Source organism: Kwoniella dendrophila, chromosome 1 (assembly GCF_036810415.1).
Source record: "Kwoniella dendrophila CBS 6074 chromosome 1, complete sequence".
Lineage (NCBI taxonomy): Eukaryota > Fungi > Basidiomycota > Tremellomycetes > Tremellales > Cryptococcaceae > Kwoniella > Kwoniella dendrophila.
In genome coordinates, this window is record NC_089476.1 from 3,502,462 (window position 1) to 3,528,680 (window position 26,219).

General features: G+C 44.1%; 10 protein-coding genes across 10 annotated transcripts; 6 read left to right on the forward strand and 4 right to left on the reverse strand.

The window, feature by feature from the left end:
• Positions 1–553: 553 nt before the first annotated feature.
• Positions 554–1,983, reverse strand: L201_001246 (uncharacterized protein; the record flags this gene model as incomplete). Its single annotated transcript, XM_066217036.1, has 9 exons — positions 554–709; positions 764–997; positions 1,047–1,107; positions 1,158–1,204; positions 1,255–1,392; positions 1,458–1,570; positions 1,624–1,634; positions 1,699–1,718; positions 1,786–1,983. 9 exons carry the CDS (start codon positions 1,981–1,983, stop codon positions 554–556), a joined length of 978 nt encoding a protein of 325 aa, XP_066073133.1.
• Positions 1,984–2,819: 836 nt separating this feature from the next.
• On the forward strand, positions 2,820–5,099 carry L201_001247 (uncharacterized protein; the record flags this gene model as incomplete). The annotated part of the gene is made up of 4 exons (XM_066217037.1): positions 2,820–3,177; positions 3,243–3,481; positions 3,542–3,750; positions 3,809–5,099. 4 exons carry the CDS (start codon positions 2,820–2,822, stop codon positions 5,097–5,099), a joined length of 2,097 nt encoding a protein of 698 aa, XP_066073134.1.
• Positions 5,100–5,871: 772 nt separating this feature from the next.
• Positions 5,872–7,728, reverse strand: L201_001248 (uncharacterized protein; the record flags this gene model as incomplete). Its single annotated transcript, XM_066217038.1, has 11 exons — positions 5,872–6,142; positions 6,197–6,328; positions 6,394–6,479; positions 6,540–6,617; positions 6,671–6,830; positions 6,889–7,005; positions 7,079–7,168; positions 7,236–7,258; positions 7,318–7,324; positions 7,385–7,502; positions 7,560–7,728. 11 exons carry the CDS (start codon positions 7,726–7,728, stop codon positions 5,872–5,874), a joined length of 1,251 nt encoding a protein of 416 aa, XP_066073135.1.
• Positions 7,729–8,268: 540 nt separating this feature from the next.
• L201_001249 (uncharacterized protein) lies at positions 8,269–8,689 on the forward strand (the record flags this gene model as incomplete). Its single annotated transcript, XM_066217039.1, has 2 exons — positions 8,269–8,606; positions 8,659–8,689. The coding sequence occupies 2 exons, from the start codon at positions 8,269–8,271 to the stop codon at positions 8,687–8,689; spliced, it is 369 nt and encodes a 122-aa protein (XP_066073136.1).
• Positions 8,690–8,796: 107 nt separating this feature from the next.
• L201_001250 (uncharacterized protein) lies at positions 8,797–13,284 on the forward strand (the record flags this gene model as incomplete). Its single annotated transcript, XM_066217040.1, has 15 exons — positions 8,797–8,848; positions 8,891–8,933; positions 9,021–9,331; positions 9,377–9,627; positions 9,812–9,878; positions 10,114–10,304; positions 10,522–10,593; positions 10,701–10,784; positions 10,827–10,907; positions 11,084–11,175; positions 11,247–11,266; positions 11,369–11,473; positions 11,517–11,552; positions 11,601–11,667; positions 11,775–13,284. 15 exons carry the CDS (start codon positions 8,797–8,799, stop codon positions 13,282–13,284), a joined length of 2,982 nt encoding a protein of 993 aa, XP_066073137.1.
• Positions 13,285–13,349: 65 nt separating this feature from the next.
• L201_001251 (uncharacterized protein) lies at positions 13,350–16,127 on the reverse strand (the record flags this gene model as incomplete). Its single annotated transcript, XM_066217041.1, has 14 exons — positions 13,350–13,729; positions 13,774–13,978; positions 14,033–14,150; positions 14,202–14,288; positions 14,354–14,365; positions 14,415–14,473; positions 14,520–14,615; positions 14,681–14,806; positions 14,861–14,983; positions 15,026–15,075; positions 15,123–15,219; positions 15,266–15,271; positions 15,436–15,602; positions 15,689–16,127. The coding sequence occupies 14 exons, from the start codon at positions 16,125–16,127 to the stop codon at positions 13,350–13,352; spliced, it is 1,965 nt and encodes a 654-aa protein (XP_066073138.1).
• A 514-nt stretch (positions 16,128–16,641) lies between these two features.
• Positions 16,642–17,469, forward strand: L201_001252 (uncharacterized protein; the record flags this gene model as incomplete). The annotated part of the gene is made up of 6 exons (XM_066217042.1): positions 16,642–16,700; positions 16,800–16,873; positions 16,936–17,045; positions 17,099–17,287; positions 17,339–17,398; positions 17,458–17,469. The coding sequence occupies 6 exons, from the start codon at positions 16,642–16,644 to the stop codon at positions 17,467–17,469; spliced, it is 504 nt and encodes a 167-aa protein (XP_066073139.1).
• A 327-nt stretch (positions 17,470–17,796) lies between these two features.
• Positions 17,797–19,364, forward strand: L201_001253 (alkylated DNA repair protein AlkB; the record flags this gene model as incomplete). The annotated part of the gene is made up of 7 exons (XM_066217043.1): positions 17,797–18,133; positions 18,413–18,564; positions 18,606–18,759; positions 18,807–18,876; positions 18,927–18,959; positions 19,024–19,145; positions 19,201–19,364. 7 exons carry the CDS (start codon positions 17,797–17,799, stop codon positions 19,362–19,364), a joined length of 1,032 nt encoding a protein of 343 aa, XP_066073140.1.
• Positions 19,365–19,815: 451 nt separating this feature from the next.
• Positions 19,816–22,349, forward strand: L201_001254 (uncharacterized protein; the record flags this gene model as incomplete). The annotated part of the gene is made up of 8 exons (XM_066217044.1): positions 19,816–19,906; positions 19,963–20,245; positions 20,303–20,581; positions 20,636–21,185; positions 21,237–21,431; positions 21,486–21,710; positions 21,756–22,097; positions 22,155–22,349. 8 exons carry the CDS (start codon positions 19,816–19,818, stop codon positions 22,347–22,349), a joined length of 2,160 nt encoding a protein of 719 aa, XP_066073141.1.
• A 55-nt stretch (positions 22,350–22,404) lies between these two features.
• L201_001255 (uncharacterized protein) lies at positions 22,405–23,138 on the reverse strand (the record flags this gene model as incomplete). The annotated part of the gene is made up of 5 exons (XM_066217045.1): positions 22,405–22,518; positions 22,572–22,642; positions 22,709–22,810; positions 22,858–23,071; positions 23,124–23,138. 5 exons carry the CDS (start codon positions 23,136–23,138, stop codon positions 22,405–22,407), a joined length of 516 nt encoding a protein of 171 aa, XP_066073142.1.
• Positions 23,139–26,219: the final 3,081 nt, after the last annotated feature.

Below are 26,219 nucleotides of genomic sequence, written 5' to 3' on the forward strand. Positions count from 1 at the left end.
GTAAGGCAGCTGCACTGTGATCTTGAATAATCTTATGTGATCAATGCTAAGTAGTAGTAAGTGGCTAAGTCTAGGAGGGTTTGCATTTAGCTCTGGAGTGGGCTTTGAGCGTACTATGATGATGTTATACAGTGTGTTCATGTTAAAAAGGGTTAAACGTAAAGGGTAAGGTACCTTTGTCAATTTTCATCTACTTTTTTTTGTTCAGTGACGCTATTCAGGGCAAACCTTGCGCTTACTCGCTTTGCAACCACAAACTCAAGTCTCAGTGTCAGGGAAATTGAGCCATTAGTTCACCATGCATATGTCGATTTTCAACATCTCATATATTCTGTTTTCGCGGTACACCACTCCCAGTAGACTGACAGGCACACCGAAGCATAAGCTCTCATGGCCATGGTAAACATCTGCCAAACATTGAGATGAGTGCTAGCTACACGTGCAGACTGTGTATGAGCACATGTATAACAGCGTTATGATACAGAAACTCTATTAATCTAATGGTTGTATATGTAAAAATTGACCACTTCTCATCTACTGAGATTGCTTCCGATTATTCCGAAGTTGCGGGAATCGGTCGTTTGAAAAGGTTCTCTGCCCTTCCCACCTGTCGTTCTCCTATCGCTCGCCATCGCGCTTCTTCTTCCTCTCGTATCTTCAAGCAAGTCTTAAGCAGTGCTGGCCAGTATACATCATGAGTATATGGAACCTGGTCAATTGCTCTATTAATTTATGCAATTCCAAATGCTGTTTTCGCACTTACGTTAAGATCACCACCAGCTTCCTTCAAGAGCTGCTTTGTGTCAACCAAACCCTCCTTCACGATTTCGTTAGCTCCAGTGGACGCGAACTTGACCTTTTTCTTTGTATTAGGATCGACAAATGGCCAAATCAGATTGATAATGGTTTTATACATCCAAGGCATATCTTGGAATGAACTGCATCCGAGCGTTTCTGGATAATAGTTGGATAAGATATGATTTGTTGCTTTAACAACCTGTCAGGGATGGTTAGCTATATACTACTAGAGATGGTGAATTACTTACTGATATTGGAGTAGAAGGTCCTTGTTTCTTGCCTGACCATTGAAAGATAACGAAGGTATTGCTATCGATACCAGTTAGCCTCGGTTCACCAAAATTGAAGATCGTACATACGTTACACCGGCACACATGAAATCTTTGGCTCGTTCCAGCATGTAGACCTAACGCGAGGTTAGTCAATAGCCAATGACAGGACGTCTTCAATACTCACCATTGGATGGCCGCTTCCATTGAACCTTTCAATAGTCTTTGGATCTTCGTAGGAGAGAGCACTGGCGTTAGGGAAGAAATAAAGTATAGGTTGACCTTGAACAGAGAAGCCTAAGGCGACATTTTTACCTGTTGTTGACTGGAGCGCCAAGTATGTTTAAGCCTTTGCAAGAGGTATCATCCGTATCACAATGATCTGCTCACCTCTGGTTCGCAGACTTTTGACATTCTTTCAACGTCATCAATATCTTCGAATCTTCGCCATTGTAGACATCCTTCCAAACGTGTTATAGTAGCTTGCAAGTCATCCTTTGTAGCTATCATGTCCAATCAATATCAATCTTGATCATTTTGTCCATATATGACTCACCAACGAGGAACCTTGATTACCATGTATAACACATCAGTATATATTCCTTTTAAATCAGAAGCAATTACTATTTACCTTACGAATGTCTCCTTCGACTGGAGTCCTTCGCATTCGTAAGCATACGATGCGTTCACAAAGATTAAAACAAGGATAACAACATACCAGGAACATCATCTCCCTATCAGTCAAACTTGACTGTTCTTCTGCGTTCTGCTTCACCGGCAGGGTATAATCTCCCCCAAAATGACTGATCAAGCTCTCCAATTTCGTCTCTTGGTCCTGCGTGAGTTGTGGTTTGCTTATAGGTTTAACGGTAGCCGGCGGTGAGAATAAGGCTTCAATAGATGATAATGATGCCATTTTGGTCGATGAAAGACTGCCGGATACCAGAACGAGATCAACTTTGAGATGCAAGTAGTGAATCAATATACCTTATACAATAGTAGGCATTTTTATTTAGTAATATTGGAATTGGGGTATTTGACTATTTTTCATTTGTGAACAAGCATAAAATGAGTTAAGAAATATACAAAATATACAGCTTAGATCACCTCGAGTCACCCTGTCTCGCGTGTTCAGTACCTGTCTGTGCCTGAATAGCTATTACTGTATGTGAGTCACAGCGAGTAGTTATCTAAAATCTTAGATCTTTTATCACCGGGGAAAAGCAGACCGAACCTGCCGAGCCTATTTGTTGTACATTGTGAGGACGGACTGATTTGATATAGGCGTGACAAGATAAACCGCGTTACACGCGTTACTGGTTAAAACACGTGTTGTGGCCGCTGCTGTGTTTATTTATTTATACCCCTATTTTAATTTATTTCTTTTCTTTCTGAGAATATTGAGATTTGAGATATAGAAAGTTCCAGTCATTCCTCGGTGTTACTGGCAGTTAGCAGACACCAGCAATAACATACAATCTGTTCACCATCATCCAACCTTCCCCGTCTATATTTTCATCAATCTTTTCCTTCTTCTTTATATCGTCTTCTTCAGCTCTTCTTTATTTTCACTTTCAACAAAATATCAAAAAAGCTACACACAAGTAGGCTTAGATAATCTGTATTACATTTCTTTACCTTTATATTTGTAAGTACAGTACATTCTCTCGCAAACATAAATTCACGCCACTGCGGAACAGCTGAATATTCTGACCTCCTCATCATTTTTCCAGATAGATACCTTTGTACAAAATGTCTGGACAATCAGAAACTTTTGGTTTCCAAGCCGAGATCTCTCAACTTCTCGACTTGATCATCAACACTTTCTACTCCAACAAAGAAATCTTCTTAAGAGAATTGATTTCTAACTGTTCCGATGCTCTCGATAAAATCAGATATGCCGCTCTTACCGACCCATCTCAACTCGACTCAGAAAAAGACCTTTACATCCGAATCATCCCCAACAAGGAAGAAGGTACCCTCACCATCCAAGATACCGGTATCGGTATGACCAAAGCTGATTTGGTCAACAACCTTGGTACCATCGCCAAATCTGGTACTAAAGCCTTCATGGAAGCCCTTAGTTCAGGTGCCGACATCAGTATGATTGGTAAGTTGCAATCCGTTTATTCATCTTACATGGTCCGAAACAAATTTACTGACTTTCTCATCTAGGTCAATTCGGTGTTGGTTTCTACTCTTCATACCTCGTTGCCGAAAAAGTCCAAGTCACCACCAAACACAACGATGATGAACAATACATTTGGGAGTCAGCTGCCGGTGGTACTTTCACCATCACTGAAGACACTACAGGTCCTCGACTTGGTAGAGGTACTTCTATGAAACTCTTCATCAAAGAAGACCTCAAGGAATACCTTGAAGAAAAGAGAATCCGAGAAATCGTTAAGAAACACGTAAGTCTCATTATCTTATCATATTCCGTAATATCCTCGTTTCCTAATTGTGAATTATAGTCCGAGTTCATCTCCTACCCAATCCAACTTGTTGTTACCAAAGAAACCGAGAAGGAAGTAGAGGAAGATGAAGAAGTCAAAGAAGGTGAAAACAAAATCGAGGAAGTTGAAGATGAAGATGCCACCAAGAAGACCAAAAAGACCAAGAAAGTCAAGGAAACTACCACTGAAAATGAAGAATTAAACAAACAAAAACCAATCTGGACTAGGTAAGTCATCTATTGTGGTTGTATCATGCTGTCCATGCTTACGGCTTTCTCACTGTAGAAACCCATCCGAAGTTACACAAGAGGAATACGCCAGTTTCTACAAGTCCATCTCCAATGATTGGGAAGATCACCTTGCTGTTAAACACTTCTCTGTTGAAGGTCAACTTGAATTTAAAGCTATGCTCTTTGTACCTAAACGAGCACCATTTGATCTATTCGAAACCAAAAAGAAGAGACACAACATCAAACTTTACGTCAGAAGAGTTTTCATCTCCGAAGACAATGAAGATCTTATCCCTGAATACCTTAACTTCATGGTTGGTCTCGTTGATTCCGAAGATCTTCCTCTTAACATTTCAAGAGAAACCCTTCAACAAAACAAGATCCTCAAAGTCATCAAGAAGAACCTTGTTAAGAAAGCTCTTGACCTTATTTCTGAAGTAGCTGAAGACAAAGAAAACTTCGACAAATTCTACACCGCTTTCTCCAAGAACCTTAAACTCGGTATCCACGAAGACGCCACCAACCGAAGCAAGATTGCCGAATTCCTTAGATTCCACTCCACCAAATCTGTCGATGAAATGACTTCTTTCAAAGATTACATCACCCGAATGCCTGAAGTTCAAAAATCAATCTACTACCTTACCGGTGAATCCCTTGAAGCCGTACGAGACTCACCATTCCTTGAAGTTCTCAAAAAGAAAGGTTTCGAAGTTTTACTTCTCGTTGACCCAATTGATGAGTACGCTGTCACTCAACTCAAGGAATTCGATGGTAAAACACTTGTTTGTGTTTCCAAAGAAGGCCTTGAACTCGAAGAAACCCCAGAAGAGAAAGAAGCCAGAGAGAAAGAAGCTAAAGACTTCGAAGGTCTCTGCTCTGCTATCAAAGAAAACCTTGGTGACAAAGTTGAGAAAGTCATTGTTTCCAACAGAATTACCGATTCACCTTGTGTTCTCGTTACCGGTCAATTCGGTTGGTCATCTAACATGGAAAGAATCATGAAAGCTCAAGCTCTCCGAGACTCCTCAATGTCTTCATACATGGCCAGTAAAAAGACCATGGAACTTAACCCAACTCACCCAATCATCAAAGAACTTAAATCTCGAGTCGCCGAGGACAAATCTGACAAGACTGTCCGAGATCTCACCTACTTGCTCTTCGAGACTGCTCTCCTCACTTCCGGTTTCACCCTTACCGCTCCACAAGACTTCGCTTCTCGAATCAACCGAATGATTGCTCTCGGTCTTTCCATCGATGCTGACGCTGAACCAGCACCTGCTGCTTCCGCCGATGCCGATGTTCCTGCTCTCGAAGAAGCTGGTGGATCAATGGAAGAAGTTGATTAAATGGGTTTTGTAGATCGAAGTAAAGATAGAAGTTTGAGTTATTCGTACGAAAAGAAGTAGTGTATACATCAATATAGCATTTTTTCCTCTATTATTTTCGTTTTTTATATTTTACGTAGCATTTAATGCACGTGGATTTGGCTTAATATAGTTTGCCTCTTATTCTGTTTGACCGCATCAACTTACTCGTTAGTTTGCAAACTCGAATCTGTTAACCAGCCTGAATTAGTCGTAGGTGCTCCTATGCCAAAGGAATGTCAGACTAGCAAACATGTCCTTTTGTTTTGGCCCAAACATGTCTCCGTTTCTCGATCACATCTGGACAAGAGATCGTCATTTTACAATAACGTACAGTACTTAGCTTGAGCCATTGTCATTATCAGTTGTCTTTTCCATCACAAAACATCAGATTGGTACATGCAAACACTAACCGAACATTGTGCATTCTTGCGTGATGTACTGGCAAAGATGATACATTTCGAATGAGAGCTGTCGCTCTGCTATATATACAAGACACGCGTATCATTATACTCGAATAGTTGAAGAAACACAACAAACGAGATATGACGTCCAGGATATTCAAAGCGAACGTATCTCGCTTTCTTACTTCATACACTTGATTCTAATCATGAAGTGTTGTTTTCTGTTTCTTCTGCGTCACCAGGAAGGCAGAGTCTGAGGTGGAAACGGCAACATACAAGTTGATTGGTCAAACGAAGTTCGAGGTACGTTGGCCAAACCCTCATGCGGCTGATACCATGATCAGCCTAAGCTACCGACTGAAAAGTTTTCCAAAGGAGCTTGATCGTTTTGACTGCGGGGGTGTTGCCAAGGCAGTGTTTTGGATAGGTAAGGTAGGAGGAGTTAAAGAAGGAACATGTAATGGCTTGTCCTTCGGGTCATTACGTGAAGAGTCTTGAAGATGCTCCCTCCGCCCAGGTTTTAAGTCGGGTAGCTCGATTGTTGACAAATAGATGGATATATTGGGAGGTGGTATCCAGCCTGAATTTCCGTTCACCGCGGAAGACAATGACGAAGAAGTTCTAGGGAAGTGATAACATCAGTCGTACATTTAGCATGAGGCACAAACCACATACGGCTGTGGTTCATCATCAAGCTTGATGATTCTGGGGCCTGTTTTTGCGCCACCTGGAGACGGTGTGGGCTGTGATGTTGGTTCTTCCACAACGTACTGATGCAGATCCGCCAGGCTTTCCCGATGTCGAAATCTGGCCGAATAGACGTTAATGATGCCCTATTACGTTCCTTTGAGCAATAAAGCAGAAGACCTCACCTAGTGATACCTAAAGAAACTTCCAATGCCCTCTGAGCGGCATTTGCGGTTTTGGTTTTGATAACAATGAACAAAACATGAGGATCCTGAAGACCAAGATCAGTTACCATCGATTAAGAGCAGATTTTAGACAGTAAGCAAATTACCTGTAAGAGGTTGATAGCTCGAGCGATATGGTTGTCTATATCACTTGTCGTTGTAACAAAAATCTCGTTCGGATTTTCCTAATTGATCAATATTAGCCTATATATGCCACAGAACGGAAGGTGTGTCCTACCGGCTCAAAATCTTCGTCGCTTATCACACGTTCTGGTCTAGCTGGTATCGGTGCAACATCCTTCTCTTTGCTCGAACAATTCTTTACCAATTTATTACTACCTGAAGTGGATCGGGAAGGCGCGTTTCTGCTATCGGCGGCGTCCAGGAGGCATAGCAAGCTAATCTACATGGTCAGCTATCCATCTGTATCTGAATGCGCCTTGTTGTACAATTCACCTTGCTACTAAGAGGGTTTCTAAACCACGCAAATCTTGTATTTCTGCAGTAAATCGATCAATGTTGTAGTGCAGGATTTGTATTCTTCCCGGGCCTTTACTGGTTGAATCTCGAGCCCTGATATTTTTATCGAGGTAAGCATTATATGTATGTGTGTTTATGTTCCAAAAAGTAGAAGAATTAGTCGTACAAGCAGATTTCCACCCTTGGGTCCGGCTTTCTGTCAATGGAACATATATAGTCTTTTCCGTAGACTTCACGAGTCCAGCGGTATCTGTTTCTGTGATAGGTAATGGTCAGCGTGAGGATTGGTAATGACAGAAAATCTGATTAAGTCATCCGCTCACCCTTCAAATTCGAATGTCCATTCCTACCGATTCGATGAGCAACTGAAGCCAAAATCTTTTCATATAGCTGAGTACCACTCACGAAGTTACTACAGGGACAGAAAACATGTCAGAGAGATTGCCATCTGTAAAGTAGGGTATGGACTCACATCCTACCCGTATATTCGAAAGGTATGTCTTCATCAGGACCATGAAGCTGTAACCTTCTCTTCTTTGCCTTTTCCAGTTCAAAGCCCATAGATGCAAGCTTTGCTCCAGACAATACATCTGTTGTCGCAATTGAAGTTTCAGTTCATCCAATTTGAGCATAGGAATCTGACGTACCATATACAGCAGCAGAATACGCTTCACCTTGCCTATATTCTTGAAGTTTAGCATATCTTGCCTCGTTTTTTACGATACCTGACCCAGATTCAATAAGCTCCGTGATGGCTGGATCAGCCTTGGATTGCGTGAGAGCAAGTGTGTACAAATTCGAATCTCTCAATGCCATATTACTGAGATACCTGGTCGATTGACATGTTTATATATTGATATATTGATATATTGAACACAGATAACAGAATGTTAGGTGTATGTATATGATCTGCTAAAAATCAAGTCTGGTTGCACAGCTCATGCACGTTTCAAGGCACGACAACAACAACAACAACAATCAAGATCGATATATTACGTAAACATGTTGATTCCCGTATAACGTCAACGTCACAGTAGAAGAAAGGTTGAAACAAAATAAGTTAGATCTGTGTGTTTTTCCTTTAACAGCAGCCTTATGGCATCAGCTCAAGGTCAATATCAATATGGTACGATAGGTATACATATTTAGCTTGTCATAACTATCATTCTTTCTTATTTTAACCTGGTTTCAGCATTATAGACACCATAGAGCATAGACGAAGGAACTTACCGACATCGGCGGCCGAAGCGACATTTAATCCACTCTTCGCACGTCAATCGCCTCTTGAATTTGTGATCCGTCGTTTCTTTGATATATACATTCACCTAAACACGAAAACGAAAGCCACTAGTTGGCATGGCTGATTTATCTCAGCATACCAACTATACCGCGGCTTACTCGGGTCTTCTAGATAATTTCTACCTCACGCTTGCTATAGCAGGTGCATGTCTAGTGGGGTATGAGATAGAAGTACACATTCCAAGGCGGAGGGGTAGAGATGGACCCTTTCAGAGGATACCTGTAAGGCTATATAATGCAGTTCAAAGGAGCTGGAATGGGTTTCATGTGAGAGTACCCAAGCAGGACAACAGGCAAGATGGTCGCCCGAGTAGTGAAGGATTGGTTTCAGACGAAAACAATGAAGATCGAGCTAGAGAAAAACTTGGCGACAGAGAAGGATGGGAATTTGGATAGTGAGTTAAATAGACGCTCGATTGTAATTAATAGCGGCTAACTTCCTCAAAGTATTTTTCAACCGAAAGCCTGGGCAGTGTAAGTATTCAATCATGGGGATCCTAGCTAACGTATAGAAACGCCTCACCACCCGTACCACGATGGCCTTTAATGTGGATAATCTCTTCACTGAAAGTTCGCGAACGCGATATGCCTGAGAAATGTGGTTTAGATTTGACCTTACATGCTAGATTTCTTCGTGGTGCTTGTGAGTGAGGACTGAAGGGGTTCCTTTTGCTGATAGTGTCAGTTTTCTATACACTATTGCAAACAATCATCATTTTGCCGTGAGTTTATCTATGGAGAGAAAAATCTAACCTTTTCAGCGTTCTTATGCCTTTACATATCATCTATTCCCCCCGGGATATTGCCAGAACATCCATGCTTCGAGCGTCTGTTTCTTCCCTTGTGCAATCGTCTGGATCAAAATGGCTTTGGGTACATGCTGTACTGGTATGGTGGATCACCATAACATGGATCGGTACCGTTTTGTGGATCACATGGGGAGGTTTAGCGTATCGAAGAAGGCAAATCAAGTCTTTGGCTGCCCAGGTGTCGGCTTCGCGAGAAGCAAAACGAATCGAGACTCGTGGAGAAGAAGGAGGAGGTTCACCGTCATCCGTAGATAGTTGTAAAGGAATTAAGCGATATCGAACTCTTATGGTGACGAATATACCGCCAGACAGTACGTATTTCAGTGGTAGTTGAACTCTTCCTGACAGAAATGTAGTGCGAGACGAAACCATTTTGAAGGACTACTTCGACTACTACATCCAACGTCACCATGCTCGAAAACGCGCACCAAAACAGAACCCACCTGAACTTTCCAAGCCGAGACTCTCACTCAACGCCCTAGATCTGCAGGATCAACAGTGGACTACAGAGGAAAGCGAAGTTGATGAAGTGGTTTTAGTGCGGAAGTTGAACACAATAGCCAGTCTACGGGAAAGGAGGCAAGATGTCCTGAGGAAGCTTGAACTAGTGAGTTGTACTACAGGGAGCACTGGCTGATGAGTAGGCCCACGTTCATCTCGCCAAACGAGTACTCGCCGCCGCATCTCGTCACAAAATGTCGGCCAACGTCGTACAGCTTTCAGAGAAAGAGAAAAGCCAGCCGTTGCCGCCAAATGCTTCAAAGGCTGAACGTCTGACACGGCTGGTCCAGGTATTAGATCCATTTCTCGACGATAATGCCACAAATGGCAAAACAGACTCAACGGTCTGGGATGTGAGTGATCTTGTATCGAAAATAGCTGAACCTTTAGGCTTTACATTCCCTTCCTCGAGAGCTCATCGACCCATATCAATCTCTTACTCACCTGACCTCGTTGTTCCGCGATTCAAATGCGCCTCTAATCGACTATCTCACCACCAAGTTGAGCTATCTTACCATGCTTCTCGATGAGAGTCGCTCTCAACCCCTGTCTTCGTATCCTCCATCGTCGGCAGCTTTCGTCACGTTTAAAGACGCCAGAACTGCTCGATTAGCCTCCAAGATTTTGGACAGTCACCCTAAACGCTCTTTAGCATGTCATGCTGTACCTGCTCCCGATTGGACAGATATATTGTGGCCCCGATTGGGAAAGACCACATATCGATCAGAGTTTGTACGAGGATGGGTAGTATATTTAGGAGTATGGGCATTCACCTTGGTTTGGGTAAGTGTCTATCTCATAGGCAAAGCTAACAAATAGATATTCCCTGTATCCCTTCTCTGCGCGCTTGCATCTTTGACAAATATCGCTGGATTCATCAAACCCCTACAAGCTTTTCTCAATGCCCACCCGAAAGCCGCATCCGCGATCACATCACTCGCTCCTGTTATTCTGGTGGCTTTACTCACGATCGCTATCTGTCCTATCTTACTGGTTATAGCAAATAAAGCGGAAACAATCGTTACAAGGTTGGGAATACATAATTCTGTTCTGGAGCGGTTTTGGAAGTTCTGTGAGTACCCTATCAGTGGGTACAAAGCTGACAATAAGTGATGGTGAATGGCGTTGTTTTCTTTGCTGTAAGTATACACATCCTGCGATATTCAGCTAACCTTTCAGATCGGCCAATCTGCCATTGAGGCATACCTCACTGCATTTCAAGCGAAGAAATTTGATCCGCTGCCAATAATCGCGTCTGCTTTCGTAAGTCGATACCCGTCAACATATATGCTAACAATGTTATAGCCAACGGCAGCTCCATACTTTGCTTCGTATATTCTTTTACAGGTGGCGATTCAACCATTCTTCGAAATTTTCCGGTTTGGAGTAAGTTCTGCAAGGATGATGACAAAGCTGACAATCAGCTTCCAACAATTGTATATGTGTTTGGCACGAGACTGTCCAGCATCCCTAGGCAAAGATACTCTAGGACGGAACAGTGAGTAGCGCTGTTCTATATGTCGCTAATGAATCATAGCCCAACATTCAGTCATTTCTCCCAGGTGCCGCAACAATGTGAGTCGTTCAAACAAGGGATACCAGCTAATCTTTCAGTACTTGGTGGCGCTATAATGCACCTGTTCATGTTGCTGAAGTGAGTCTCTAGGCCACAATCAATAATAAAAATCTCTTTTAATCGTGGTCAATAGGCTGATATTTGATCAGCCCACTGGTGATACCGTTCAGTAAGTTGAAACGCATCGTACTTGGCTGACACGTCTCAGCATTGGTATATTACGGAGCATGTTATCGTGAGTGTATACATTTAAGGATTTGCTGACATGCAGTGGTTTGGAAACGGCAATTCACATACGTTTACGGACGGCTATATGAAACAAACGGACGTCGAACGAGTATTAGAGTCTTACGTTACAGTCTGGATGCCCTAGCTCGTGAGTTCATCATACAGATGACAAAGCTAATGATCTGCCATAGTGGGGCAATTCGTGCTGTTCGCTTTTTTCATTTTGAGTACGTCTGCATCGGCTTTGCAATAACACGTACTGACTTTCTCGATAGACAAGGCGAAAGGTCATGCAATTGCCACTGGGATCCTCTTCGCCATTACCCTCATTGCAAAGCTTATGTGAGTGAATTCTGGAATGAGCTTCGCTGACGGCAGTATTACTCGAGCTTTGAAGAGTCGTTTCAAAAGGTGAATTACCATCGTTACAATCGGAGCTGACAAAGTAGCCTGGAAATCCAAGAAGCCGATATACTCTGTCCACCCGTCATCAAATCGAATGGTAATGACGATGACAACCTTGACGACGAAGACGATACTGCTTCGGAAGATTGGGACATTAACGATGTACCGAACTCGAAGAACTTCCCTAGTTCGCAAGCTAGTAGCCAGTTCAATACTTTTCGAAGAAGCGTTGGTCGTTGGGCAGGAAGCTGGAAGAAAGCTGGCGCCAGCCACAAACCTATCCCTTTTGATCATGTCATATTCTCTACACTCGACTCCAAGATCGCTTTCGACCCTCCTTGTGTTCAAGACCCACCCCACAACTCGGCGGAAGACCTGGCATCCTCTTCTCTTCCTGGAGACACACAGCAAATCGTAATACCTCATCATAAATTACAGCCTTGGGAGGATATTCCTCCTTATTACCGATCTCGTGGATACGACGATCAACCGACCTATACAGATGGCTACGACGATTTCTTGTGGCTACCTCGCGATCCTCTATCAACCTTAGATCTGGACGACACAGTTGAAATGCGTGTCACTCTTACAACAACGGCTGGAGGTTCCGGTCAGATCAGCGATCTTCCATCCGAATACACCGATGCGACCTTTCGCCATAAAAGCGAACGAGACACTTGGCAAGACATCATCGTACATGCTGCTCGTGATGAACGTCCAACGTCGCCTGGAGCTAACAGTGAAACAAGACTAATGTCAACGCCATCAAACATTGGATCCGAAGTCAATGACACCTTTTCAGGTACACATCTTTTCCGGCGGCACACACACAAAGCTGCAACTGCTCTACATGACGTCTTCCGTCGACCCCGTGCAACTTCTGCGAGCTCAAGTACTGGTATCAACATGGAAACGCTTTCAACACGCTCACGTCCTGGTCCACCTAATACTCTCAATCTCAGCAGTGAAAACGATTTCCCTCTGATAGCTCGGGTAACCACTCCCAGTGCTATATCAGTGCAACAGGAAACCGAGCATGAACAAGAGCTTCCCGCTCCTGAACGAACGCCTAGTGGATCACATATATCTTTCGCTGCAGCAGTAGGTCGTTCTCCGTCTGGCCGCAGACCTTCAAGAATGCGCTCTGGACATAGCAATACGAGTGAAGGGGTCAGTCCTTCAGCCTCGCTCAATCGAAATCGATCACTCAGCCATCTCTCGCCTCTGAAAAGTCGGACCGTCAGCTCCATGTCAGCTCAGCAACAACGTTTGTGGAATGAGGTCATGGAAGAAGAACGCTTAGTATGGCACGAGGATCAGAAGGAAGAGAAAGCGGACTTAGATAAGGAGAAAGAGGAAGTGATGAAAGAACAAGACAAGATCCGAAAGGCAAGTACTGGAGAAAGTGGGCTGCGTAGGAGATTAACAAGAGGTAATAGTGAGAGCTCTAGACCACGATTTGAACGTGCTGGAGAGTCCGAGAGGTCTAGAAGCGAGAGTGTGGCGGTCGTGGAAACTCCAACCGATATCGAGCATATTGTACAATCCGACTAAAATAGCATATGTAGATTATCTTATTATAACCGTATAAAGATATATAATGTGATATAATTTGGGTATTATGATGTGCTAGGTATAAGGTCTCGGGTAGTCCACGCATATCTACCTGCCTTCCAGGTCTTCTTCCTTTGCTGATACGCTCGACCGCTTTCCTGTGCTTCTACTCTCAGTTGCACCTGACGACTACCAGGTTCACGCCACCTGATCTTGGTCAATTCTTCCACATTATCAACGGCATTTTCTGCCGAGTTCTGGCCAGCCTTCTTTTCTCGACGAGCCAAGTCATCTTTTCGAGTCATGCTCTTGACGGTCTCGCCATGAGGTACCGTGAGATGGTTCATTGCAAGTAAATCCTGTTGTAAACGCTTAAGTCCATCACGGGCTTTCTTGATCCCTTCTTCGTCCTCGGTGTTATATGATACATTGTAATTGATTGACCCTGCGATGTGAGAGTTAGCGGCGAAAGCTCCATATCTCACTCACAATTTTGGGTTTGCCGAACTTTTTCATCTACCGAAAACGCGACAGGTCCTTGAATTGCCTCGTTGTCCACCATGTTCTCCATTGTAAACGTGATAGCCCGGATGGGTCGCTCGCCGTGCAATCCATCCCATTGCTTAGGTTCAACATAGGCTGTCACACTGTGAGGGTGAACAGCTGGAGAATGTTTCAGAATGACGTTGATAGCCTAAACAACTAGTCAGCCAGATACGTACGAACGGATATAGGAGATTTGGCTCACCTGTTCAGGAAACACAGCAACACATTTGTGCAATAACTGCTCTAGAAGTGTAACGGAAAGCTTGAAAGCTTGATCAGCCATCTCTGTGGAGCCGAAAATTCTTTCATCTATCTCCGATCTAAGTCTGGGTCAGCTGTAGCTCAATACCAATACACGGTCCATAACTCACAAAGATATGTATTGAAATCCAAAAAGACGAGATGTGTTATGATACGCTAAGAAAATACCATCCATACCTCCAATACGGACTTGCAGACTGTTATCGTTAGCTTAGATTGATTCAAGTTGACATACCTGAACTTCAGCATTCCAGCGCGTAACAAATCGTAATACCTATTGCACAGCGTCAATATAGCCTCTGTCAATGAGGACCCCAACTTACTCTCGCTCGTAGGATTCATTATAGCCTCGATCCTTCCAGACGTCATAAGCAGCATTCGCCTAAAATAGAACAGTAAGTAATTGCATAACCATTTGCTTTACTCACCTGGTAGTTTGCACGATCGTACCTAATAGGCAGGCATGCTCTAGTCTTGATATCGAAAACCCCATGTCCCGGCAATCGTGGATCGTAACAGTCTAGCTGGGATCGCATCAGAAGCGAATTGATCTGGAATGTTAGCTGGGGCCTGCAAGACAAAGACTTACATTCTTATAACGATAAGCTTCCTTAGCCGTTCTCTCTTCTTCCGGAACAGCTGACTCAGGACTGCTTGTCAGGAAGCGCTGGAAATCATGAGCTTCGCAAGTAAGCATCTTCTCCAAAATTCGCCCCTGAAAGACCAAGTCAGCTTTGATATAATTCTGAAGTATTGCCGAAGTGCTCACAAAATCGCTAATAACGTTCTCAATATCCCATCGTTTGTCACTGTCTACAGAATAGATATCATGGGGTAGTTGATCGATGACAATACTTGCAGGCAGCTCCGCCCCAGGCGTAAAAGTCGTTCTCTGTGATGCAATTCAGCGATCATTACACAAGAAGGGACTCACCTCTGACGAGAAATCCTGACTCAAAGTCGACAGGTCTACGCCTTTACCACCTATATTTCTGCGTCAGTGAGAGCCCATAAAAGCCAAAAACACATACCGCTGATGGCAAAGTATATCTGACTCAAAGCTTTCGTAAGAGTAGACGTTGAGCCAATGAATTTGCAGTGATGACGTTGAGCAAGATCTAGTAATTCCTGCAAGGCCGTGTTAGTGATGATCACTGAGATCCTGAACACATACCTCATCCTGCGACGGCGTGATATAAGGCGGACATCGATGAAATGCGAATTTGCTCGGCGACGGTATGTCATGCAAGCTGGGTTCATAGTTCCACACTCCGGTTCGTTGATCTCGGAGGGGAGAAACTCCAGAACTGCATATCAGCTAAGTCAAGCCCAACAAATACTTACCTGAACAAGACCCTGCTTAAAGACTTGCGTAAACGGGCTATCTTCATTTCTCGTGCTGGTTTGATTTCTGCACTCGATCAGCTCTGAGACAAATATTTGATACTCACCGTTTATCGTTACTTCTTGTGCAGAGATGGTGCCGGTATCAACTTGAGCAGGCGTTGCCCCTGTGTCATGGAATAGCAACCTTTGATCTTTTGGATCCCGGAGCCCCCACATTAGCATGAGATATATCTAGATCGAATGGTCTCACCTATCGTGTGCTGTGGATTCATAGGCGAGGTTTCACTCCGATCCAGGGACGGCAGAGCATGAGCGGTAGAGCTTGATTCCGCAGAAGTTAACCCCTCCGTATGTATCTTTCTTATCCTCTTTGACCGTACGAAATGCGGCAGATCATCTCTGGTACCGGAACTGATAGGCAGGGTCGGTGCGCCCGATCGATGTCTCCTCTGATAGTCTTTTGCAGATTTAGCCATTGCTGTATCTTTTACTAGATCATTATCTGCTTGCGATCCAAGAGATTTTGCTGCAACTTGACGTCTTGATTTGTGCAGACGACGTCGGGAAGGAGCCGGGTTGGGCGTAGTAGAGGTAGCCGAAGAAGAAGCAACAGAGGTAATAAATCCACGAGATATGTTTAGAGGACGATGTAGACGAATACAACCCAGGTGTAGCGATTGGAAGGCCATGATTTATTACTGCTTCGATCGAATTCGTGAGGAAGTGGTATGAGACCAATCGGTTTGCAGGTGAAACTTCTACGGGAACGATGCCAGCCGACAATGGATCTATAAGGAGAACAAGAGTACACCCAATGTTATACACTCTGTATATGAATCAGTCACCCAATAGATGAGCTAAATACGCACCTGATTTTGTATATTTACGATCTGCTTTTCAATTTCGGGTATTGGCCATTCATCATTGAGTAGTACAGTTATGTTGACTTGATCATGATGTCCACGTGTCAACTTACGTAATGTATCATTTAAGGGAAAAAATGAAAGAAAAAAAAATTGTGTGAAGTGTGGATTGTTGGGATGTTGAATTGAGATGGACACCTTGGTTGGAGCTCCCTTCTCGTTTGTTTTGTAACTCACTCTTCTGATCCCACTCCCCCTTCACCATATATCTTGCTACCATCCACCCGTCACCTTCTAATCTCCTTCACACCCAAACAACAAACAAATAAAAACAACAAAAATGTTGATCTTCCAAGACATTATCACTGACGACGAATTGGTTTCCGACGCTTTCGATGTGTAAGTCACATTGTTTCTACTTTCACCGCTGTAAATTGCATTTCACGACATCTCATCGAGAAAAGTCATTTGACCATCTGACATCGTGGGTACTCATAGCAAAGAAATCAATGACATCGCTTACGAAGTCGACTGTTCAATGATCATCGTCAAAGAAGGTGACGTTGATATCGGTAAGTCAACAAATCGCATATCCTTGTTTATGTTGTTTAATCAATTCTTTCTGCTCTTACAGGTGCCAACCCTTCAGCTGAAGAGGCTGAAGAGGCTCTTGAAGCCGGTGCTTCTCAAGTCAACAACGTTGTCCACTCTTTCCGACTTCAATCTACCGCCTTTGACAAAAAAGTGGGTTGCACGTTCTTCATATGCTCAAAAACCTCGCTGATCATAATAAACAGTCTTACCTTACCTACCTCAAAGGTTACATGAAGGCTGTCAAAGCTAAGCTCCAAGAAACCAACCCTGAAAGAGTCCCAATTTTCGAAAAAGGTGCTCAAGAGCTCGCCAAGAAAATCGTTGCTAATTTCAAAGATTACGAATTCTACGTTGGTGAAAGTATGAACCCAGATGGTATGGTTGCTTTACTCGTGAGTATCGACAATGGCCTTATTGTTGGCAAATACTGACGTTACATATAGAACTACCGAGAAGATGGTACCACCCCTTACTTCACCTTCTGGAAAGATGGTCTCCGATCAGTGAGTGACGTATTGCTGTCGCTGGTTTTTGACATCAAGCTGACTTGTCCCTTACCCAGCTCAAAATCTAAGCAGTTATATGATGGCAGACGCTTTGCCTTTTCTTTATGCTATTCTATTTTGTACTCTGAAATGGCATATATGAATCTGCGTTATGAGATAATTGTTGTTTGACTGCTTGAGTGATCGAAGTCCATTGATGGCATGCACTTCACGGAAATTTATAATTATATGTCATGCGCGCAAACGGAACAACATTGACGGATGTGCGGATAAAATTTGAAAATTGTTCAACCATACATAATATCAACCCATTTGTCCAATGCATCCGCCTTTTAGTTCGCGTATCATAGCAATCATTTTATCTAGGCAGCCATCTCATACCTAATAGTGACGGAATGTCCGAATCAGATAAAACAACCCAGTACACCGCATTCCGACTGGCTGAAAAGCATTTCAAAAACCGCGCATCAAGGGATAAACTCCCCTCGCTTCGAAAATACCAAGATACTCTTGTCGATCTATCACGACCACATCGTCAGGAAGATGACCCATTATGGCACGCTGGCTGGTGGAGTCCTCTTAACGATGCAGATGTCAAGTCAGCAAGCTGGATGCCTTGGACTTTTGGCAAAGGCAAGGAGAGGGACAAGGGAGAACGTCCTGAACTGTCAATATCAGAGCTGAAGGAGATACAGCTAAAGGATGGAAAAGTCGGATGGATAGTCGAACCAGGTAAGTGAACCTGAAAGATGATTCGACGCTGATGCATAGGCTGCATCTTGATCCCAAACTATCTTTCAACAAGTGAACAACTGGAACTCACGCGATCATCTCTTGCCAATTATACGCTACCACCCAACCCCCTTTCACTTTCAACCCATTACGATCTGCCTCCTAATCTGTTCGAATTGTATGTCCACAAGCCTGATACTCTGGTCAAACCAAAGCATCTCACCTCGACTGTGAGCTCTCCTCAGCCCAATAAAGCTACTGGATCTCGAACAACCATAGAAACAGAACCTGGGTCAGTGATAGGATATGAGGAGATCGTTGCACGAAACAAGAGTTGGACGGGCGATATACCCAGTGACAAGTTGAAAGAAAAAACGGTATCTCAGCTCATGGGGGAAATAAGATGGGCTAATCTAGGTTGGGTCTACCAGGTGAGCACCCAGTACATCGAAACGTGCTGAGAATTCACTAGTGGTCAACCAAATCGTACGATTTGAGTCGAGAGATTCCTATTCCCTTCCCGCCCGAATTGGCGAAGATATGTCGCAAGGTGTCTGCTTCGGTGCCATGGGCAGAAGTTTGGCCCGCACACTCTTGTGGATGGGAGACATGGGAAGAGGATTATGGTGAGTTCAAACGCTCCATATAGGATATTCGCTGATTGTACCGACAGCTCCTGATACAGGAATTGTTAACTTCTATCAGGAAGGTCAAACGTTGATGGCACACGTGGACCGCTCAGAGTAAGTGACTCATCTTGAAATCGAAAAATCGAAGCTGACAATGACCACAGACTGGATCCTGCACGACCCTTGGTCTCTCTATCGTAAGCCGCGGTGCATCTCCTGTACATTATTTCCTTCAGCTGATATCAGTCGCGTTACCCACAGCCTTGGCCATTCTGCCATCTTACTGCTCGGTACCACTTCTCGCCAGGACCCTCCGAGACCAATAGTGCTGCGTTCAGGCGATTGCCTAATAATGAGCGGAAACGGTAGGCAAGCTTATCACGGTAAATCCCCAAGTTCACAGTTGAGGTTATCGCGAGCTCACCAACATAATAACAGGTGTGCCCCGCATTCTGGAAGGAACATTACCTTCCCACTTTGGTCCACTAGAGACAGACACTGATAGTATGGCAGCAATCAAGCGTTTCATCTCATCTGCAAGAATCAACATCAATGCAAGGCAGGTATTCCCTCCGGGATTTCAAAGGCGAGATATCACGTAGGTGGATGATGTAAATAGCACATTCACATGCAATAAGTTCCTACTTGCAGATGCTCTCACTACCAAGTGCTTGCAGCGATAAAGCTGTCCATAATCATGATAGTCGTCATGATGAATACTGGTCAATATTGCGTAGTCGTCATCGTTATAAACTGTATACAAGGCTGGGTGAAGGAGTGGTGGTTATGTAATATTTGATGGATTATATATGATTATATGTTTACCTATAGTCACGTGATCTGGTGATAATATGTATATATATATATAAACGCGTTGTTGAAGTGGTGAAGTGAACAGACCGCTAGATTACCGAAATTAGTTAGAAACGCGTCAAGTCCAATTTCAACATTTCATGTAACATTACCCAACTTTGACTTTGATACATCTCCCACCCTTGTCTGTCTTCCCCCTTCATATTATTATTGATACATTGAGCTTACTCAACAATCACCATGTCAGGCTCAGCCGAGGAGTCAGCAAAAAGGGAACTTGGTTCACATTTTGGTCAACCTGTTAATGATCATCCCGATGTTATGGCTGAATGTAAGTAAAGACCATCTCCTGCTCTCTTGCGTACAAGCAGCTGAACGTTCTTGCAGGCCTTTCCATACTTCGAATATACCATCTGACACCTGCCGACTTATTTTTCAAGTATGAAGCCTTTCTCATGTCGCGCCCTTCTGGCCTTCGAGCCAAACTCGCTACCGTAACTCTCGATACACTTCGCGAATTACGCGCCGAGATTCAGCGTGAACAGCAAGCAAAAGCGGTCGCGGGTATGGCAGCTTCAACTAGTACTTCTGTATCGCCTGCCGGTCAGTCCGCTAGATCTGCTGCAGGAGTTAGAAAGGGTAAAGGCAATATGGGGGATATTGGAGGATTGTACGTAGCGAGCTTGTTGTTCCAACCTATCTGACAATACTGACTTTGCGTCTCCAGTCTAGAAGGGTTGTCTACTCCTACGAGACCACCTAAACCACGCGCATCGACTTCGCATAATCATCCTTCTACTCAGGCTGCCTCACCAGCAAATTCGACTTTCACCCCGTCAAGCATTACTCCACATAGACCTTCCCCTGCAGGTCCAGCAGCCAGCAGCTATAGACCTGGCCCTTCTAAATTGTCCAGCGGTGCTTTACTTGAGACACCCATTGGTAGAGCGAGTAACGGACTATCTGCACCGTCTAGTCCAACCAGTCCGGCTGGATCTCCAACAGGGTTCGTAATAGTCGACTTGTACAGTTCGCTATGATCTGCTTACTTTTTCCATAGTCTATCGCCTCAACTTACGCAACCATTTGATTTACGTCCTCAGCCGCATTCTTTGGTAGAAACGCTCAACCCTCATGTTCCCGTGATGCGCGAGGGGGTTCCTCCTGGATCTAAGCCAAGAGTCGTCCTTAGTTCAACAGCGGATCCCAAAAATTGGAACTACAGGTATATGTTCGAGAAGATCTCTCAACGTAGTGAGGCTTTGGACGAAAGCATAGACGACTATGCGGAAAATATCAAGGATGCGTATGGCATAACTGAACTCGGTGACCCTCACTTCGTCTCGGAAGAAAACATATACACCGTAGGCAGGATACTCTCACCACCTACTGATACAAGCAAAGCTACTGCAAGCTCGTTGATCTTGGAATCTTCTAGGTTGCTTGGGGCAGGTAAAAGGATAGCCTTGCGTTTTGCTTCACCAAATGAGCTGAAAGTACGTGGCGGAGCTCCTGGTGTCAAGGGTTTTGGACTGTTCCCCGGTTGTTTAGCCTGTGTGAAGGGAAGGAATGGTGGCGGCGGAACATTTGTGGTTGAGGAGGTTCTTCTGGTGAGTCGAATTGTGTTTGCGATCGCGATTGGGGTTGACACGCCTTATCAGCCTGCTCCGAGCGCTCTAGCGCAAAGTTCCAGCTCAGAATTACTCGAATTTCAGCATGGCGATAAGTTAAGCGGTCATCCTATATCCTTGATGACTGCCGCTGGACCTTTCACCCTTGAGGACGATCTCAATTACGCTCCTTTGTCAGCTCTGGTCGACGTGGTATGCCAGGAACGCCCCGATGTGCTTCTGCTCGTAAATATGTTTTTTACTTTTGTGCTTCACTTTGCGCTGACCGTTCCCCCGTAGCTTGGTCCCTTCGTTGATTCGCAACATCCTTTGATAGTTTCAGGTGCTGTCACACAGGCGCCAAACGAAATCTTCCGAAATCAGGTCTCTCGTCGTCTTCAACGAGTGCTGGAAGTATCCCCTGGGACTGTTGTCATTCTGATCCCAAGCGTCCGTGATATTGTGTCTAAGCATATGGCTTTCCCTCAATCTATGCTGGACAAGGATATGCTTGGATTACCAAAGGTGAGTCATCGACATCGAGCTTAGTGACACTGACCACCAGATTAGAGAGTAAAAGTGCTTCCCAACCCTTGCACGTTCTCGATAAATGAGGTAATCGTCGCTTTATCCAATGTCGACGTTCTGTTCCACTTACGGCGTGAAGAACTGTACCAACGAGCCGAAGAAGCTGAACCTGATGTGAACATGCATGGTGCGGAGGTGAAAGACGCCATGGCCGGGCTAGTTCGACACGTACTTGGTCAACGAAGCTTCTATCCAATCTTTCCTCCACCAGAAGCATCTGCCCCGGAAGTAAACCTAGACGTGACACACTATCCTCTGTTGAAGATGATTGGTCCTGCACCGGACATTCTAATCCTTCCAAGCAAACTTAAACATTTTTCAAAAGTCAGTCAATCTCCTACGCTGCTCATATCGTTCACACAACTGATTATCAATACACAGATTGTGGATTCCACGCTTGTCATCAATCCTGCTTATCTTGCTCGTGCCCATACTGCGGGTACCTTTGCCAAGGTATATCTACACCCTACTGCTAAATCGGAGCTGGAGAACGGCCAATCTGATAACACTGGTTTAGATGATTTCCTGGAACACCAGGTATGGGATCGTGCTCGTTCCGAAGTTTGGAGGATATAGATGCCTAGCTGTACCATGGTCGCCATACCCTTCTTATGCATATTTACACAGATCTTTAAACCTTCTCTCCTTCTCCATTACTTTCCTCCAGCTTGTGCTTCTTCGCTGCTGCTCCGAAGCCTCCGGTCGAACCGAAACCACCTGCTCCTCTAACAGTAGTATCGAGAGTCTATATGACGTTACGTGTTAGTCAGGGGTTGACGAGCACTGCATTCCACTTACTTCAACTTGTCGCAAACGGGGTATAGAGATTCTTTCCAGAATGAGTTGAGCGATACGGTCCTTTGGGTGGACTGGCCGAGGGTTCGTCAACGACCTGTCGTCAGAGTAATCGAGATAGAATAAGCTTTCAGACTCACCCTCAAAATCCGTGTCTGAATGATTGAACAGCAAAACCATGACAGGTCCCCGGTAGTCTGCATCAATTACGCCAGCGCCAGTCTGGATACTATGCTTGGAAGCTGTATTATTTCGTCAGTCCTGCTCACTGCGTCGAGTCGCGACTTACCCAAACCACTTCGGGGAGCGATTCGGCCATAATGTCCTTTCGGTACGGCGATTGAAAGCTGTAAATCGATCAAGGCCTTCCCACGAGCAGGGACGGTCTTGCTTTCTGCACTGTATAGATCCATTCCCGCAGCGAAATCTGACCCAAGCGTTGGAAGGGTACCACGGTCGGAGAGTAGCTGAACGTCCATAGGGACAGCGAGATCGTGAGGGGCCTTGGAAGAAAGCTTTAGCATTCTTTGTCAGCTACAAACGAGCTTGACTCACTTCACCAGCGGACATTTCGTATGATGATACTGACACGCTCTCTGAATATGAGTTTGGATCACGTAGCTAGCAGTGAACTGTTTAAGAAGGAGATCAATGGTGCGAAGCAAAAATGCGATTTTCAAACGCCTCTCGAACGGCATGATCCGCTACTCAGACGCGTCTGTAGCGTATCGGTTTGTTTACATGTTCCAAGCACTACAATATAAGGTGCTGCATGGCGATTCCGATGCATACAAATCGCCATACATCAAACGCCCATTACAGTATCCTCCCTCCAAGAGCTCATCCCACCTCCGCACCCACCATATGAGTGACAGCAGTCTGTCTACCGAGTGTCTGACCTGGTCTAGCGGAATTCACGCGGATGCATTATGCCTGCAGATTCAGCCAGGGACCGATGACTTTGTCAACTTGCTCATGGCCCATTACCAGGATATTCAAAAAAACTAGCCCGATTGCGCAATGCGATGAACCCATATTACTTGCGTTACACATCACGCCTTACTGAAGCTGGATATTTGTAATTATACTCTTCACGCTCACCTTCTTCCAAACGCTGATTCTAACTATGCTTTTGAGCCTCGATGGACTTTCTAGCGTAGATTCCGCCAATGTAGACCTCATCAGCTCTCCGTGTCGTTCGTTCGGGGGCTTTGACGGCCGCAAGTGCTTGTACTATGTACGACCCTGCTGATTCCTTGATGTGCGGGTCCTGAAAACCTTGAGGCCCTCGCTGTCACGATGCTGTAACCTAACTCCAAAAGACTGAAGCCGTAACATAGCAGGAAGGGGAGGTTTACTGTGTGAGCTATACTAATATCCAATGATATAGAGTAGACTATACTAATTCGCAGAGAATAGGACCTAGTACTTAGCTAAATATCGATAAGAACAACTTATGGTTGTAGCTAACAATGGTGTGGAGGTAAAGCAAGATTTGTTATGCAAAGATATTATGATAAATAATTACAATCGTTCTAAAGTACAAATCTGGACCATTTATTCCAGTGCTACTCACATTTAACTTCCCAGATACGATGATCGATTCCTGATATTAGTTTCATTATCTCACTGATAGCACCTACCACATATTGTAACTCGGAAGAGTTCATTCCACGGTAATATACGTCCCGACTTAATTCAGCCCTCAAGGGTATTTCGAGCGGCAAGAGAGCCATTTGAATGGAGTTTGGTTGATGTCCATAGTTGTCCGTCATAAGTCTCACAGCCTCATCATATACTGCACAATGCTATAGTAACTCTTTGTGATTATCCAGAGGAACGATTAAGATGAATTTCAACAAAAACCTGACAAATCTTTAATTATGCTGGACTACTACAGTTCTTAATCTTTGTCACGTCGTCCACGTTCAGCAGGCCTATATAAGATTATCGGAAATTTCCGATTGTTCCCTTCGAGCTTTTGTGTTTCAGCGGCTACGACCGGTTACGTTCACCGTTGTGACAAGTCTCTTGTCATGTCGGCCTTCGCCAATGACAAGGATTCTAGTCATGTAATATAAAAGTTTGGTTCCGCTAGCCGATATCTTCAAATTATCAAAGATATCGTTCACGCGTCAAAAATACAGTTGAATGAAAGAAGATATTGTTGGTTCAACTTCTACTTCTTTCACGGACATTGGGATCTAGTAATATATATACATCACTCATTCTGTATACTATCTTGTAGCTCCCCTATGAATGTTCTATTGTTGTTTCTAAATACTATTATTGGTACAAACGATATCATTCGCACTTTGGTATTTCAAGGAAGTTACAACGCCTATTGCCCCTTCTAAAGTCCACCAAAGCTGAGTATCTCGCTTCCTTTTTAACGATATTGTTCAAGCCTCAACAATATCGGTCACATCTTAACCATTTCCGTTACTTCTCGCCGGTTCTGGCTGTCCCGTTGTATGAATTGACATTCTACACCAAAGGCGTCTTTGATCATCGTGACATCTCTTGACTGTCGGATATAATTGATATTGAGTTACATTGTAAGGACCTGCTCCCGCGTATAACAAACAAAGGATGACGGTTCTACAAGCGCATAGAAAAGTGCGATAACTCATGAGCTCGATAACCAATGGCAAAGGCTTACTGTGGATTTGCAACGGTAGTCTGAGTAGGAGCTAAGCCCAAATACCTTTTATACTTGTATCTAGTCCTTTTCTCGTCTTTTTCCTTGTGATGCTTTATCTTGATAACCGCTTGTAATGTTGCTGCAGAATACTAGAGTAAAAAGTAAAGGATTGGATCAATCGTTGATTGAAAGGATTGTCACAATCTGAATCTGTTTCCTAGTCCCCGTTTTCCGGTCTTGTAATCTGTCAAGATTATTTCCTGTAGCTTGTTACCTTGTACAAGGCCATTCACAGTCCAGTCTATCCCTTTGGGCTTTACACACCTATTCCCAGTATTCCAAGTAATCTCCTTGTTCCCGCTTACATGATCACCTCTGTGCCTAACATTCTGATCCTGAGTAGCCTTATCTTGGGAAGAACCGGTATATCTTCTCTATTCCTGTAGGCATTCTCTTTTCCTTTCTTAAAAGTAATTCCTTACCCCTTTTTCCGGCGGTGATCTCTCTCTTCTTTGGTAATTTTCACACTTATCATCACTAGGTGGCCCATACATCCTGCCATACTAGTAAATGTTCGGACTTCTTTCCTATACCAATAGCCCTCTGAGATTATCTATCAAGGTTGTAAAGCGTCCCTGGCCTCTGGTCTCAACTAGGATGCTATCATCCTTGATTAGGCTCAGAACTAAGTCTCTACATGAGTACTGCCTTTAACTCAAGCCCTGGTCGTATCATCGCTGGTTTGATGCTGTCATCCCTGCCAGAAAGCAGCTCTCTTTCTCGCTCCTATGATACCTTTATTGTTGTTTCTTGTTTCTCAATAGTACAGGAAATATGTTTAGTAGCAAAATATCAGCTGGAATCACCAGAACAGGTGATTCTGTAGTCGTGTTGATCCCCCTGTCAGAGTTCTGTCTCGCAAATGATCGTACATCACAAGGCCTTTGCCTCCGGCTCGGTGTACTGAAATTAGTGAAAGTATGATCATGAGTAGGTTGGATCTTCCC